Source organism: Aptenodytes patagonicus, chromosome 5 (genome assembly GCF_965638725.1).
Source record: "Aptenodytes patagonicus chromosome 5, bAptPat1.pri.cur, whole genome shotgun sequence".
NCBI classification, from domain to species: domain Eukaryota; kingdom Metazoa; phylum Chordata; class Aves; order Sphenisciformes; family Spheniscidae; genus Aptenodytes; species Aptenodytes patagonicus.
Window position 1 is genome coordinate 12,056,011 of NC_134953.1, and position 16,319 is coordinate 12,072,329.

At 38.7% G+C, this 16,319-nt stretch overlaps 1 protein-coding gene across 2 annotated transcripts in view; it reads right to left on the bottom strand.

Moving 5' to 3' along the window:
* FRMPD2 (FERM and PDZ domain containing 2) overlaps positions 1-16,319 on the bottom strand; it is a 62,842-nt gene that overhangs the window by 10,770 nt on the left and 35,753 nt on the right. Inside the window, exons 26-37 of one of the 2 annotated variants that reach the window (XM_076338677.1) lie at positions 15,780-15,975; positions 14,697-14,855; positions 13,869-14,043; positions 12,542-12,752; positions 11,343-11,380; positions 9,382-9,468; positions 8,898-8,962; positions 7,207-7,368; positions 6,163-6,334; positions 4,244-4,323; positions 2,078-2,163; positions 196-311 (exon numbers count right to left, since the gene is read on the bottom strand). In XM_076338677.1, the coding sequence (XP_076194792.1) occupies positions 196-311; positions 2,078-2,163; positions 4,244-4,323; positions 6,163-6,334; positions 7,207-7,368; positions 8,898-8,962; positions 9,382-9,468; positions 11,343-11,380; positions 12,542-12,752; positions 13,869-14,043; positions 14,697-14,855; positions 15,780-15,975 (1,547 nt within the window). Of the gene's footprint in view, positions 1-195; positions 312-2,077; positions 2,164-4,243; positions 4,324-6,162; positions 6,335-7,206; positions 7,369-8,897; positions 8,963-9,381; positions 9,469-11,342; positions 11,381-12,541; positions 12,753-13,868; positions 14,044-14,696; positions 14,856-15,779; positions 16,075-16,319 lie in introns of both variants that reach the window. The other variant, XM_076338676.1, reaches the window with a different exon arrangement.

Consider the following 16,319-nt stretch of genomic DNA (forward strand, 5'->3'; position numbering starts at 1 on the left):
ATGTTGCAAAGGTTTGATAGCCTTCGCAAGTATCAATGGCAAAAAATTGTGTCATGAGTGCCCTAGTCTTTGAGACACAAAGGGCACTTTGTGCCCTTAGCTTATATACAAGGGATTAGTGTTGTCCTCACTGTACATATATGGAGGAGCTGGCCTATAATGTTAAAGAAAGAAGAGAAGTTTTTGCATGGTTACTTCTAGGTAGAACAGAAATCCTGTGGGGTATATCATCATCTTCATTGCTCCAGCTGTCTGACTCAGACTGCTGACTCTCTCTTCTGCAGCCTTCACATTCTGCATATTTCTGTGACCTGTAAAACAGCATTAGTTGAATAGTCTTATGGAAGCGGCAGAAGCTTTGATAATCCGAACTGTACAAAGGTTTTGTTTTTAATCTATTTTTGGTCACTTTTAACTTTCTTGAGCAACTATTTTCAAGAATTAGTGTGAACTCTGAAGAACGTAAGTTCAAGGAGTAATAGTAGCATTTTGTCTGGAGTAGTGTTTGCAAATATAGCTAGTGAAAAACACTGTTATCTGTATGTGGTATTTTATTTTTTCAAAGAGATAAGAACATGCTTTGTATAAAAAGCTGCCCAAAAAATGATTGAAAATAAGGTTTGTCACAGTTATAAACAATTTTTCATGTATGACATTTTTGAGTTGTTAGGCAATCATAGCTAAATTGGCTTTGCTTGTTACTGTTTCCTAATGTATTTAGAAAATTTTAGAGCACTTAAATATGTTCTAGGTAGAAGATATGCCTGCAATCCAGAATGCAACTATAATGTGTGCAGAATCGGTCAAATATTCCTCTACTGGCTAACTCCGAAACCCTCAGACCTAACATTTAACTATGTTAGTAGGCCTAAGCATATCACAGTCTTCCATTATCCTATCCTATGTATGATCATAATACGTAAAGTTAGAAATAGTAAAAGGTACACTTAAGAGGGAGAATAAGATATTAAGTAGCAGCTTTGCAAATATCAGTAACCATTGCAGGCTGTGCATGTTCAACTTACACAAAGCTTTTGCAAGTAGAAAATAGAAAAACCAGAAAATACTGGTAGTAAAAAGATTCAGATTACAGGACAGGGGCCAGAAAACCATCCTATTTGCAAAACAACCAGAAAAGATACTTGTTATCCCTATATATGATAACTGTATTAGCCATAGATGCCTTTATGCCTCTTGCACACAGAGCAAAATAATTTAATAGTAATCACACCTGATTACCTGGTATGTCACAAGATAATGTTATATTAGCAATGAGATAATAGCAAGTGGCACTGAGCCGTTGTTCACATGGATGTTCTCACTTGCAGATGCTCTCAAAGCTTCTTTCAAACTTTATCTCTGTACGCAGGTAAGTTAGGGAAGATTTTCAACCCTAATTGATTGGCCAAGTACTGTTCTTACAAAATTTTAAGTTTTAAAGGTAACCATTTAGTCCTTTTTTCCATTTATGTGGGTTATAAGTGATAAAGAAAATAATCATATTTCATATACTCTGCATCATTGTAATAGACAAAACTGCCCATGTCTTATCAACACTCCATTATTCTTTGATTTCCCATTGTACCGTAGATTTAAAATTTGAAGTAAAATTCTTCTCTTCTTGTACTATGTACTTTCATTGGAGTAACATCCTCAAATTCTCTTGGTTCCCAGATGTCTGGAGTTCAACATCTGTATCACTACAGTCATAGTAGCACAGGGTCCAGCCCAGGCTGCAAGACCTGCTTGGAACGCTTAGTAAAACCCACGGGGACCCTGCCCGCACCAGTGCGATAGTGCTACCACTCTTCTCTCTCCTCCTCAGCTAGAAAGGCTAAAGCTGAGGCATGTCTGAGCTGTTACACCTAGAAGCTTCTGTTTCATTTGTCCTAGTAGCTGTGTGGAAGCTGTTCAGCAACTCTTACTGCAGATGGAGCTACATTCCAATAGAACTGTATTTCTATCATTTGGGACACATGAGTGCATTTGTATACCATATTAGGACAGCTCTGAAAATATAAGAATAAATTATCCATGCTCTTTATTTTAATAGTTTTACTGCATTTGAAAGACTTACCCGTCTGAAATGTTACTGATGATTTCCTTATAGTCTTGTCCAGCCAGCTGACGTTGCAGAGGGGAATTGTGTGTACTTTCCGGATCCTGCAGGTTTAAAATAAGAAAAAGCTGTGAAAAATCAGTACACAGAAACATCAAGAATGTAGTTACTTTCATCAACAATCTTTCTTGTATCTGACAAAAATGTGTCCTTCACTCAAGAAGGAAAGGAAAAATAGAATAGTTTCCACTTTCAGAAGAAAGTATGTAACTTTGACTCAGCATTGCAGTATCTACTAGGATTAAAAAGCCACAGCAGCTGTATTTGTGAGTTTCATAACAATACAGTCTTCAGACATCTCTACAACATAGCATGCACGACTAAACTTGAAAAAGGTTTGTGTTAGTTATATCCTCTCTGATCTCATAAAGAAAATGCAATCACAGGAACCATGAGTCACGCTCTGCTCTTCACTTCCCAGCTCTTGGCAGCAGAAAGCACCAGTATCCGAGATGGAATTGTGGTAATAATTTCTTTTTTTTATTTCAGACACAACGATGCCAGCTGTTAGAAGCAGGGTGCAGCTGCTCTGCGAAGAAGCACTCAACTAACAGAGAAGGCAACAAGAACCCTTGATCGCCCTCCATATGCAGTAGAAGCAATAGTATCGGTGGCTGTTTTTCCGTCCTAGAGAATGGTAGCTGGGTCTTGCATTTAAATAATGATGCAGGACATTTGCCATTAGTATGTGGAAGTGTCTCCTTCTCAGTTGTAACATTTGACAGATAATTATTTAAATTTTAGTTTAGAGTGGTGTTTCTTCTTCTTTCCCTGCTTAATATTCCACATGCACTCAGAAACCACCCTGGCATGTTACACAGTATAAACTACTGAACGCCCCACAGAATCTTAACGGTAGCTGCCACTTATACCTTATTTTCTTACTTTTGTGCTTGTATTTCCCCGTTAGAATAGGGGAATTCATGGCTGACTATTTAACCATTAATTCATTTACGTAGTTTCTGCACCTACTGACTACACTGGTTGGAGAATGCTATATGGATTTTTGTTTTCTATTTGCCAAGGAAAGGTATTTTACTGCTGCTGTTTTGCATCTGTTTTTGTCAGTAGCTTGTCATTTTCAAAGTCCACATCTTCGGAGTAGATGGCAGCTGTGCTCTATGAAGTAAAGCATAAATAGTTTCTATTCATAGGAGACAGCTAAAGGCAAGCTGGAAATAATGAAGACGAGAGAGTTAATGGAACCAATTCAGCAAAAAAATTTAGCATGTGCTTAAAGTTAGGTATGTGCTCTGCTGAACTAGGTTAAAACTAAAAGTGTGGCTTAATACCTTGCTAATTCAGGGATCTAATAAGGAACCTGTAACCTTAGTACTATCTACTACTTCCCATTGATACTATTTATTGGGTGTACTTCTTTGTCAGATCAGGACATGATTTTGTTTTGATGTTACATTTCACCAATCTCTAACAGTTTATTTCCAACACCCATTCCAACAGTGTACTTAAAACTTCCTCAAGTTAATCTTCAAGGTTTTCTCAGCTTATTCACGTCAAGGATTTCTTCCATTTTCCTTTTTCTAGTTTGATTATATTGGTTGAGGCAGGGTTTGCTTTTTTAATTTGTTCTGGAGGATAAGAAGACCTATATTTATCACATTTTGAGGAGAGGTTTTACAGCTATAAACTTAGAAATTATAGGTGCTGTAAAACTTGATGTGGAATGTCTTACAAGACTTACTAAGATTCAAAAACATAACCATGTTTGAAGAAGTTTGGGTGCCTTGGAGTTATGAATATTAATGGAAGACAGTTGAACAGAAATCTTTTGAAGTATATTGTTTTAAAATACCGAAAGAATGGTAAAATTAATAAATCATTCATTCCAATATGATAAAGCATGAGAACAAGACTCGCAAATGCAACCTTCCTTTCCCCACCCTTTTAGCATATATATTGTACTAATCATATGCTCTTATCTCAGTGGAATCCCCTGACTCATTCAAATGTTAGCAGTTCCAGTCATTGCAGCACACTTCCCTCACATTAATCTTTTGTCATTAAGAAGGTGTGGTTCTTGCCTGCATTGCAGCAAACCCATTTTGTCAACAAACATACGAGTACATTGACTGATAACGTCTAGAAGCCTGGTTCAGATTTTACCTTGGTGCACATCTGGTTGGATTCTTCTCCTTCCTTGAAAGTGAAAACAGGCTGAGCTCGCAGGCTTCCCTCAGCACTGTCTGAATACCAGAAAACAAAACCAAAATAAAATGCCTATAAAGCATGAAAATATAGATCCATTTCTTCTGTGCCACCCACACCAGAGGACTTGGACCTTGGAAGAGGCACTGAGATACAGTGCCAGAAACTGGTATGGAATATCCCTTTCATGGATGCTCGGAGAGGGTTAGTACAACACAAATGAAGAAGCCAGCATAATTCAGGTTGCCAGAAGATACACTGAAGTAGACCCCTGTATCTACAGCAGTTATAAAAAACCTGAAACAGAATTTAAATCTGCCCTCCCTAACCCAGCCCATTCCTTTGCAGTGCTAAGGGACAAATACCATAGATTAACTTTGATGCCAGTGCTTCTATAATACCATTGGGTTTTGCTGGTCCAGGAAAACAGTTTAAACTTTCCAGCAACTGTGTAGTTCACCAATGTCATGTGAGATGCAAATAAACATCCCCACAGCTATTTCCTTGAATTTGCAGAGCTGGAAAAAAGGCTAGTCTCACTGAAGTGAATGGGAATATTTCCACAGCCCTTAATAGGGCAAGAGCTTCAATCAGCCTTTTTATAACTGGCCATCCTTCCATTTTTTTTTTGCATCATTAACCCCCAAAATTAAACTAGAATAGAGATGGGGCAGTGAACATCCTCCTTCCAGGCCAGTGCTGAGCATAGTTTTCTTACCCTTAGGGGAAAGCTTTGCTCTTGAAACACCCAGGGTAGCTTCCAGTAAGTGAAGGAGTGTCCAGTACTTATGACACAGGCTAGGAGTTCAAGAGGATTAGGTTCAGTCTAATAGATACAGAAAAAATTGAGATCCTTAAGCCCTAGAGGCAGCTGCTGCCTAACAGCAGAATTGCCTAAAATACCTACGCAGGTAAGTTTGCATCAGTAAAGCTGACTAGATGCATAAATGTTTGCTGTAAAGTATGTCCGAAACCCACAGCCAGCCCTGCGTCTCTCTCCTAGAGAAAGCAAATAGCAATGGCAGTGGCTTCTTGTGTGAGAAGATTTGAAACAAAGCCTCCAATTTGTAACCAGCAGGCCAGAAGGTATCTTAAGGAGGAATTCTGTATTCTTCTCATTGAAGTTTCTCCACATTATAGGAAACATTTCAGTGTTCAAAGAAATAGAAAGTTGAGGAATATAAACTCATAATCTATTGGTAATAGTATACCCTTGCTTCCACTCCCAGCTTTAATTAGTATTTAAATTTTGAGTATTCAGTAGAGCAGAGCCTGCAGCACAAGTTTCTTCCATTAGTTAGTCAGCTCTCTAAGTACTGCCTTATGCAGGTGGGTGTGCTCTCAAATTAATAGCAATCAACCTGGGAGTAGAGGCTTCTGGATTTGAACATGAACAAGCACAGAAGGGAGAGGAGCTGTCTGCCAGGCAGAACAGGAGGTGTAGTGCTTCCAAGAGATAAGGTAGGAGTGCTGGGATGTGAAATTTGTGAGAAACGTAGTTCAGCAGCTGGGTCAGTAATTTGCTGTGATTCCATCAGTAAGTTGTATAAAACTGGGTAAAATCAGCACAGACCAGGAATCTTCATGACTTGGAAACATAAGCTGAGTTAAAGCATCTTTGAGGGTCTTGCAGCTTTGCTTCCACTATTACTAGACTTAAAAAATCAACACTTAGGCATTCCTTCCCTGTGGTCCTATGTCTTGAGTAGCTTAGCCAGAGCTGCAGATCAGGGTGAAGAATGCGTTTGCATCTACGGCTATGAGTCGGGAGTAACTGTAAAGTTAGTAATACTGAATTGTTTTGCTAATAGGAAAGTTGAATTCAGGCAACGCATAATCCCACTTTTATCATGTACTGAATGGATGCGGCTGCTTACCAGGCTCTGCTTTTGTGTTTGAGGGGGAAGGTATACTGTTGCTCTGATTGCCTGAATAAGCCCAATGCAAAGCCATGCTTCTGCAGACAGTGAGTTGAACAGTGCCCTGAGCCTGGCGCAGCAGATCTATAACTGTTTGGCGTGGCAGACCAGACACGAAAGTCTCATTCACCTGAAAAATACAGTGACATGTACTTCCAGATTCCTGTAACACAAAGCTTTTTTATCACATATCCCAGCACTGAGCGATCTTTATATAACTTCTTTGCACTTCACGTGTCCTCATCCCCTCCCATTTTAGTAACTTGCTTGATCCTCTCCTCTCTACTTCTTTATACTGTGATTGCCAGCAGCACACCGCAGAAGTATAGTCTGCATCTCTTCTGAGACACTAAGAGGGCATTGTTTCCTCCACTCTTCAGATGGAAGGTGGAGGAGAGATGGAAGTAAATGAAAAATAGAAAAGCAAACAAAAATATTGAAACTCCTGGACGGGGAAGAAAAAATAATTTGGGGTGAAAAAAAAAAAAGATTATTTGTGTTAAAAGGTGGTTAAGATAATAAAATTTTAAATAAAGATTCAAAAGCTCTAATTCCAGTGCTTTTTTCTTGTCTTTATAATACCTAACTGGCACCGATGATAGTATCCTCCTCCTGGTTAGCTGTTATATGCACGCTTCATCAGTTAACTCTCGTTTCCCTGATTTTTTTCATGTGTAATCCTCATTGGGCACAGTTACACTATGGAGTAGTTGCACTTTGCCACTTGCCCTGCTATTCTGGGTCTGCTTCTCTGCTGGAGTGCCCAACAGCCACCTTCCAGCTGTAGAGAGGCCCAATCCCCCAGGGAGCTGAACTCTAGGCAAGGGGCGGGGGGGCAGAACAGCCCTCTGACCCCTAGGAGCTGGGGAACACCATCTTCTACATGTTACTGTGCCAAGCAGCCTCAGATTTCCAACCTGCACAACCTCCATACTGAACAGAATGCTCATTATAGAGTAACTGGAGAAAACGTAGGCCAAAACAATGAAGAACAAGCATTACCTTAAGCAGGATATCACCAACTTGAAGCCTCCCATCTAGATCTGCAATGCTGTCCGGGCTGATGGCTTTTATTAGGGTAGCCCTGCCATTTCTTCCACCTACCAGTGCAAATCCTAGGCTTCCATTTTCTGCTTTTTCCAGCTCAACCTTAATAATGAATTCCTACAATAGAAAAGGATGCAGTCTAAAGTGGAGTTTATTCAGGGCTGTGTTTTGTTTGCATTTTTAATACCAAAGAATCCCATTATGCTTCACAGTCCTCACTGGCTGATGTAGATTATGGGATATAGCCTTCTCTTGAATAGGTGTATAGAGCTTCCAGTGATTAACATAGCAGCTGTATATATCAGAATGAAAATAGTACATAGTTATTTCCATAATCTTTTTAAATAATTGCTGGAGGGGAAACTAATCTCTTAAGAGCAAGGAAACATATACTTTTGTAATCCTTTTATAATATATCAAATACATCACCTTCATTGACAAACAAGTCACTCTTATCTCCAGCGTGACAGTAACACAGTATATATTCCATTCTTTTACTGTTCTATAATGAAAATCTTAACCTTGCAACCCCAACATACCCATATGTTTGGCTTTAGCATTTCATTCAGTTTTAAAATAAGCTGCTTTTTTAGGGTCAAGTATTATGTCAGAAATAGCAGCAACCTAGAAATGTTTATGACTTGCAGCATGAGTAGTTGCAATGTTGCAAATATCATCCTCAGAAATTATTTTAGCAAGTTGAACAGATAAACCATCATGGATTAAATGGTGTGGAAAAAGCAGTAATAGTGATGACTTAATCAAAAGTGAGAAAATTGTTCCAATTTTTCTGCTAGGTTGGAGGTCTAATTTTAACAAGAGACAGCCCTTCTTTGCAAACCACAATCAAGAGAAAACTAGTAAAGCTATTCCCATGAAATATCAGTCCCAATGTGGGTAATTTCAATTCCAAGTAACATTATTTTCCACATGTTTGCACAAACAGAAGTGATGTTTGCCCTTGTAAGAATTTTGAAGCGTTGTATGTTGAGCATGGAAATTACTTCTTTTTTCAAAGAAGGCACCTGTGTATTTTAGGAATTCATCATTTCAAAAATGGCATAGCTTTCCCAAATTCAAACTGTTATTGTTTATGTCAGTGCTACATAATACTCCAAGGGTTTGGAGTAATTTTACCATCTTATCAAATGCCTCATCTGAGAATTTCAGAATGAAACATATTAATCTCAGGTTTCAAAGGTTGTTGTGGAAAGTGCTTCACGATTGCAATTACACTTATTTTCCCCAGGATCCCATAGTGTGACGTTTTGTAACTTCTTCCTTTGCTACTTTCTTTTTAAGCTAAGGATTAATCTTGTAAGCTGTTAAGAGTACTGTGAAGACCTAATGGAGGGGCTACATCATATGAATCGTGCTTATATTACCAAGCTGGTAAAATAGTGATATCATACATTGAAAAACAGCAATAGAAGAGTCTGACCCCAGGAAGTGCTCAGCACATTCTAGTCCATGAATGCTGAAGCAATTCAACAATTCACAGGATGCTCTCCAAATGCATTATATTCACATTTTCAAAGAAACTGGAGAGGAAGCAAATATATTAGATACCACTGTTGAAAAAATCTACTCCATATAGCTCACTTCACTTGATGGACTGCCTCACACTTGATAAAATTGTCGCTTACCTTACAGTCTGGAGAATCGGGAGTGTTTTGCTGAGCACCACAGTTTGTTTCCTCCAAATGTTTCTCTGTGAAAAAGCAGCAACAACTTTTACACAGTTGTACTGGTAAAATGTTCTATAGTATAACACTCAAAATCATATTCAGAGACATAATAAAACATTTTATATTTGACATGTAAAATACAAAAAAATTCCTGTGGACTTATGCGGGCTTACACTCCTGAACAGTGAACTGAGCCTTCTGCACATTATCCCTGTAGACTTTTTACCTCCCAGTGAGCAGGTTCAAAACAAGCTTTAAAAGCTGCATGTTACAGGGTAACAGGTAATGTATAAATGTTCTCTGAAACTCTGAGGGAGGCAGTTTTGTTTATGAAGAATTAATCTTTCCCAGGTGCTGCCAGTACCACCTACAGAGTTATTTTCTTTCAAAGAGAGGCCACGAAATTTTACAAACCCTAACTGAAAAATACAAAGTTCCTTACCACGTTGATGCAGCAGATGCTCTTCTCGGGAATTCAGGTTTTCGTTTGGGAAAGAAATGTTGGCTTTCTCTGTCTCAGCAGGTGGCCCTAAAAGCATACACGTAGGTTTGTTCTGACAGGCCTCCTGCTAACCTTCATATACACAAGGGAATGTAAACTCTGTGCTTAGATTATTAAACAAAGCATCAATATCCAATATTGGTACTATACGAGGCAGTTTGAGACACTTACTACTGCATGATTAAGTTTGCCAATTTGCACAGTGATATAAACAATTCTGTCATGAATTGCAGAGATATTGCACCTCAGTCATTGCTACTTTTAAAACGGTAACAACAATCAGAGATCAGACTGAGTCATTTAGACATGTGGCAATGATCAGGCAGAGGAAGAAGCAGGGCGTGTTAGTGTCTGCAGAGACGGATAAGTAAGAAGACAATGTGCATTTCTTGACAATTCCACCTCTACCCACCCCCACCTCAGTTTTGGGGGTTTGCTTTATCATATCTTGGTGACCTTACTTGTCTTCCACAAAGTACTCTTAATGTATCAATTATAGAAAATGATGAGTGTTCTGTTGTTAAAAAAGTTCCCTGTTGTGTTTGCAATTTTAGTATGCATTTTGGTAACTAAGAGAGTCTATAAAATGAAGGCTTGCTTCCTTAATAGCAAATTATTACAGATTTATCTGTAAATCTATCAGAGATGATAGCAAACAGAACACCAAATACCAAATTACTATAGATTTTTTTAAGTGCCTTATAAAAGGGAAGAATCTTGTTTTATAAGAGAGGCAGGTAACTTTACCATTGTGGAGTTCATAAATCTGTATCAGAGGTGGATCAGACCTGGTAACCTATTTCGAAGGTGTCTTGAGAAATCTTGGAATCTGCAAAGCTTGTGGAGCAAGGATGTGTAAGCAAGGTCCTACCAGGATATGCATGTACCGTGCTTTAGTTACATGTACTCTCAGCCACTGCAGTATAACTTTATCTGTGTCTTGTAGTAAATTCAAAGAAGCTTGTTCTTCAGTAAGTGAAATAAGCTGCTTCAGTTTATAAAAACAAACACATGGGTGGTGGTTGTAGAGTAGGAAATCTGTAACTAGCTTGACTGGGAATAATTTCTTCAGGTAGACATATGCCAGTATTCAGGTGAGCGTAGGCAAACGAGCAATTCTGGTCCAGGGTTACTTTTTAGGTCATCTTTGCATGATTAAAAAAAATTCAGATATCCAGTCAGGTAAATGAAACTGTGGGCTAGGCCTGACTTAACACTCCAGCCAAATGTAGACTGGAAAGTATTACTTGCATAGCTAACACACTTTCTACGCAGCGACGTAGACGTGATACCTATCCTTCCACCGGATGGTGCAGATGCAACCTCTGCTTGCTGAGACTCCTTCTACTGCCAGAGCAATTCTGGTCAAGTCTTTGCAGTGCAGACGATTACTGAATTTTTGTGTCCGTTATAGTATTAGATATCGTCCCCTGATAGGAATGCTCTTATATTAACTAAAAGATATTGGTGCTCCCTGTTTCTGATTTTCTATAGATTTATTGATAACAGTTTAAAAAGTTGGTCTAGATGATGAAGTAGTGGCTCATATTAAATAGTGGCTCAAGAAGTGCTGGAAAACCCGTCAGAAAATAGTTTCAATCAAAACAGATGTTGAAATATGATCACGTAAAATTCCCATTTAATAACAACAAATTAAAAAAAAAGAAACTGACTATGCAAAATGCAATAATTTTTTTTACAGAGAACTATACATTTTATTTCTAGCTTTAAAGAGCTACCAAATTTTCTTCAGACTCTTAGAATGTCTGTAACAGAAATACTGAATGCCAAGTTACAATCTGTTAATAACTTTTTAAATGCAGTGAATCAATACCTTATGCTTATTTCCAAAATCAGAAGCAAGTTTTGAACTAAAAACCAAAAATATTAGCCTTACTTACTATTTTCCTGCTCTATAGGAACCACTGGATTGCCATTTCTGGGGGCAGAAAAAGTGAAATATGTGAGCCATTAAGAGCTGCATGCTTTGTAAAGCACATATGAAAAATATTTTCAGAAAGTCAGTTGTCTAAATTTTAGTTGTACTTCTCTGATTTTGTTAATGGTGCTTTCCTAAAGAGCATTTATATCGGTATGTAAAATATTTGACTGTCTTTAACAACAGTGAAACATTTTATTTAAGTGGGTTGGGGAAAGAAAGATCATGTTAAACCACCCGTCCCAATACAGAACTGCTTTGTGGTACGTTTTGAATTCAGCTTCGGTTCCCCCTCTATAAAGTGGGAATGATCTTTCGTAATTTTCTTTGCCATATTTCTGTTTGCCTCCTTAGACTGTAAATTCTTACGCTCAGGGTGTGTTGCCTACTAACTGTTTGTGCAGCAAGAAGTATAATGAGGCTGCAGTTTTTTCACCTGCTAGCCCAGTGCAAGTTAATAAAACATTGATAAAAGTTCGAACTATATTAAGACAGCTGTGACAGACGCACTAGTGCTAACTCTGGTTATCTAACTTAGTCATTCACATACTGTTGGGTTACCATTTGACTGTTCCTCTGAGATCTTTGGAAGCTATTTCTATATCAGTCCAGGACCTCTGCTGATGCTCTATCAGACTGTAGAACACAATAAATCTAAAATGCAGCCAAGAACTGATGAGGGAAATTCTTAACTTGCTGCAGATTAAATGCTGCATTTTTAACACCTTTCTAAAATATTTGGCTGTTGGAAGTAACTCGGAGTTTCCCATCAGAGGTAGTTTCTTGCCTGTAGTTGTGAATCTGAGAATGTATGGAGAAGGTTGGCACTAGTGGTGGAAATATAAAGATTTTCCCTGGAGGACAGGATATCTGAAAATGGTGGCCAGCCTCACAGTTGAAGGATTCACATTTGTGTTTGGATGATGAAGTTTGAAGAGTTCTCATTTGTGTCGTACGAGTCTACTTGTATTCACTGTGTTAGTTGTAATTACAAGGAGTTAAGGTATCTTATGGATGTTATGTATCAGGTTGCAACGTTCAAACCTTTGAGGCAAAGCATTTTTCTTGTAGTTTGTCTTGTTTTTATTGTTTGACTTGTTGATGTAAAATTTAGAAACCTGCTTTAACATTAGGATTGAGATTGAGTATGCTCAGATTTACCTTGTGGCTTTGATTTGGACATTCTGGGTGGCAGCTTCACACACTCTCACGGCGTCATCCAGGCTAATGCCCTCAGTCCACAGTCCACAGATGTAAACAATCTGATCTCGTGGCTGCAAACTGCCTTCCACACTGGCAGGAGAGCCAGGCACTATCTCTAGCACATAAATACCTTGTAACTTGCTTCCAGCTCCTCCTGTCAGCTTCAAGCCTAGAATAATGCAGAGAAAGCATCTTTTGTGGCAGCGTGTTTTGAATTTCACTGCCAGTGACATACAGCCTAATGGAATACATGTGAGTCATTGAAAGATAGGCTGAACAAATCACCAACATTATAAACAACAGTCTTGCCCCAGTGAGATGGGGTATAGGAGCTGGACTGGGAGAGTGAAATGTTAAAAAAGTATGGAAAAAACCCTTAAATGGTATTGTCCATCTCTATGCTTCAGCTATTCCATAGTGCTTTATTTCACCTGATGTTGAATAGTCATTTGAATAAGACACTTAGCTGCATAGCAGTAACTCCTTCGTTACCAGAGTGCTCAAGTGCCTTGCAGTCTTTAGACTGACATAGGGAACGGAGGCATATGACAACTAAGGAGATACCTATTCAGTGCAAAACAGAATTGTGCAACAATATTCAAGCAATCTCCGAACAAGGTAGTTTCTGAACTGGAAACAGGATGCTGTACCTGAGCAAATATAGCTATACTGTTTCCTGGGTCTACAGGTTTATCTGTGTGCAGTACTCGCCACATGTTGCAGAAATGCCAAGATACTCACACTGTGGGGATTTCTTTTGTCACTTGTATTGTACAATGTAGATAAAGCCTTGTGCCTGTGGTGAATCAAGGAGTTGAGTGGAGGTTTTTTGAATAGCAAACTATTGGCCTAACCAGTGGCTCATCCTTCTTAAACTTTGCCTTTTTTTTTCTCCCCCTCCCGCCCCCCCCCCCCCCCCCCCGCCCCGATCTTAATGTATCTCAGCAGGTAGTAGACATTATTATCTAACTACCAACAACTTCTGTATATCAGTAACATAAAAATATGAGACTGGACATCTGCCTGAAACTTCAGCTGATAGGGTAATAATACAAAGATAATTTTTCCAGCTATCTTCATTGGTCTAATAAAGAGATATTAGTCTTCCCTTTAAGACCTTGCCCAAAATAAAGCTCTCCCTTCCTTGGTCATGCGTGATGGAGGAGAGCATAAAGGTGTCAAGGTCACTCAGGATCATATTGATCCAAGACCACAGTTTCTTATGATTATCTTACGATTGCTGTAAACCCTGTCCAAAATAGTATGCATAGCATTTACTACACACCTAGCTGTCCATTGGCACCTTTTGTGAGAGTAATTTCAGGAATCTCATCTGGCCTGATAGAGGGATGCGGATCACTGTCAGCACGACCAACCACAAGGTGCAGATCAGGAGGAGAGCTTTGCAGTAAAGTCAGGGCTTCATTGCATGGTAAAGATGTGACATCAATTCCATTCACCTGAATGACAAACCGGTAAAATGATGTCATAGATCTCATTGACCATTATGTACTTCACCCTCCACTCTAAATTTTGCATATGAACTTAAATTAGTTTTTACTTTCATGTTACTGCTTTTGCTGTGGTATTTAATGTCAGTGAATGCAACAGTTAAGGCTACAGTAAGATTTCTTTTTTGAGCTTTTATTTTTCTGAATGCAGAGTTTTCATAAAAATAGCTCTTTTTTCTTGAAACTCAAGGTCTTGTAGCAAAAACCAAGGAAGACAGCCTAATGCAAGAAAATGAAGATGAACCAGGCTGAAAACAGGCTTTATTCATACATTAAAAAGGACTTAACTCCTGCATCCTTTGTATGTCACCTATCTTATTACATTAATTCAGTTTATGTCATTTAATTGGGAAGGCATTTAATGTCTCAGTTGTCTTGCATTGCTGCTAGATGATTCATGTTATTTGCCCGGTCATACAATCTATCCAGTCTGAAATTTGTCCTACTGAAGTCAGCAGAATTGCATTTATTATAGGATCCATTTGCACTTGCATGCCTAAATATGTGATAAACTGGACCCTACGGAAGGAAGAACACCGAAGCTAAATGACATTGATCTGCAAATATTATCTCCTCTGTGTAAACTCAAAGGATTACTGTACCATAATGATTCTGTCTCCCCTTCTTAGTCTTCCATCAGACAGGGCAGGGTCATTCAAGATTTCGTCAACATACAGGCAGTTGTCCACTTTGTTAAGAACTACAGAGAATCCATAACCGTTGTTCTCTGACTTCGTCAAAGTCACAAAGATCTCCAGTTCCTATTAAAATAAGCACAAGATATGTTTGATGTAGGCTTTTCTGTTGCTTCATTAACGTCTTCCATTATGTTTTATATGCAGATAGGAATCAGATCCTCAGATGGTATAAATAAGAGCATACATGAGGATTTCTCTGATCTGTCACTGCCTTATCTGGAACTAATTTTACTTCTTTTCACCTAGTGGAGCTTCATGGTGATTGATTGATAGGGCCTAATACGGCAGAGAATACCATCAGGGACTGGAATTTTGGCATTTGAAATGTGTAAAGAAAGGCTTGGAGTCCTCTGAGCTGACCAGCATTGCAATAGTAGGGTGCAGAGATTATTGTTGTTATCGCTATTGCTGTCCCACTGAAGGAAATGGCTGGACCTAAATTTTGTCCTCGGTGCTCTCAAATTAGTAGGAATTCAGAGCTCATTAGTGTCAGCAGAAATGCAAGATGTTCAGCATTTGGCAGGACGGAGCCCTGTATTTTGAATAGTAATTAGCACAAGGATCATACTTTCTTATCAGGACATTACAGTAGTATTACTGTAACAAAGTGATTTTCCACATGGGTTTACAACACGACAGAAAAAACCCAAGTAGCTGACTCCAATTAATTTTAGAGGCTACTAGAGGGCTTTTAGGCCTTTGTACACTGGGAATAATACTGCAGAATGCTGGAAAGTTAAAGAAATAGTAAGATGGCAAGAGGAAGGAGATGGCCTTAAGGCAAATGGTAAAGAATTCTGGAGAGCTGGGCATAGAGGAAGGTCTGCTTTACTTGAAGGTTGTGGACATTCAGGAAAGTAAAAAATGCTATGCAGAAATAGCATAGATAATGAGTTAAAATTAATGTTTAAGAATGTTGCATTCTTAAGGGTGTTTCTTTTCCCTTGTCATATTCTACCTGTTAATAATCTAGTGCCTATCACATACCCTAGTGCAATCTTCCTTTTCTTCCTTCTCTTCCTCTAGTTCCTCCAAGTCTTCCCATTCATTGTCACTGTCATGTGTCTCTCTAGCAGGCAGGGATGATGAGAAAGGACCACAAACACGTGGTTGTGGGGTCGCCATGGTTGTGGAGAGTGTCTCGGAGCTTCCTCCCCGTGAAAGTGAGGTCACAGATGCTGAGCTGATAGTGAGATACTCTTCATCAATAGGGGTTAGAGAGAGAGTTTCAGGCATACATTTTGTGTTCGATAGGTCATCATCACTCTTATTAAATATGTGGCTGGAAAATAAAAAGATTGCAGTGCTGGGGTTTTCCTCCATATGCTTTATTAGAAGGCCACTGAAAAGTCTACTAGTTATACACGACCTAATCTTAATTTTAACTGAAGTACTAGTCATGGTATTAAATTGCTGTCTGGGTCCTCCAGTGTTACTATAAAAATAAATAAGTAATCAATATTTTGCAAAGCTAGTTAAAAGATTAAAAAGCTTTCAGAATTTGAAAACAGCCTTTGCAAAACCTTG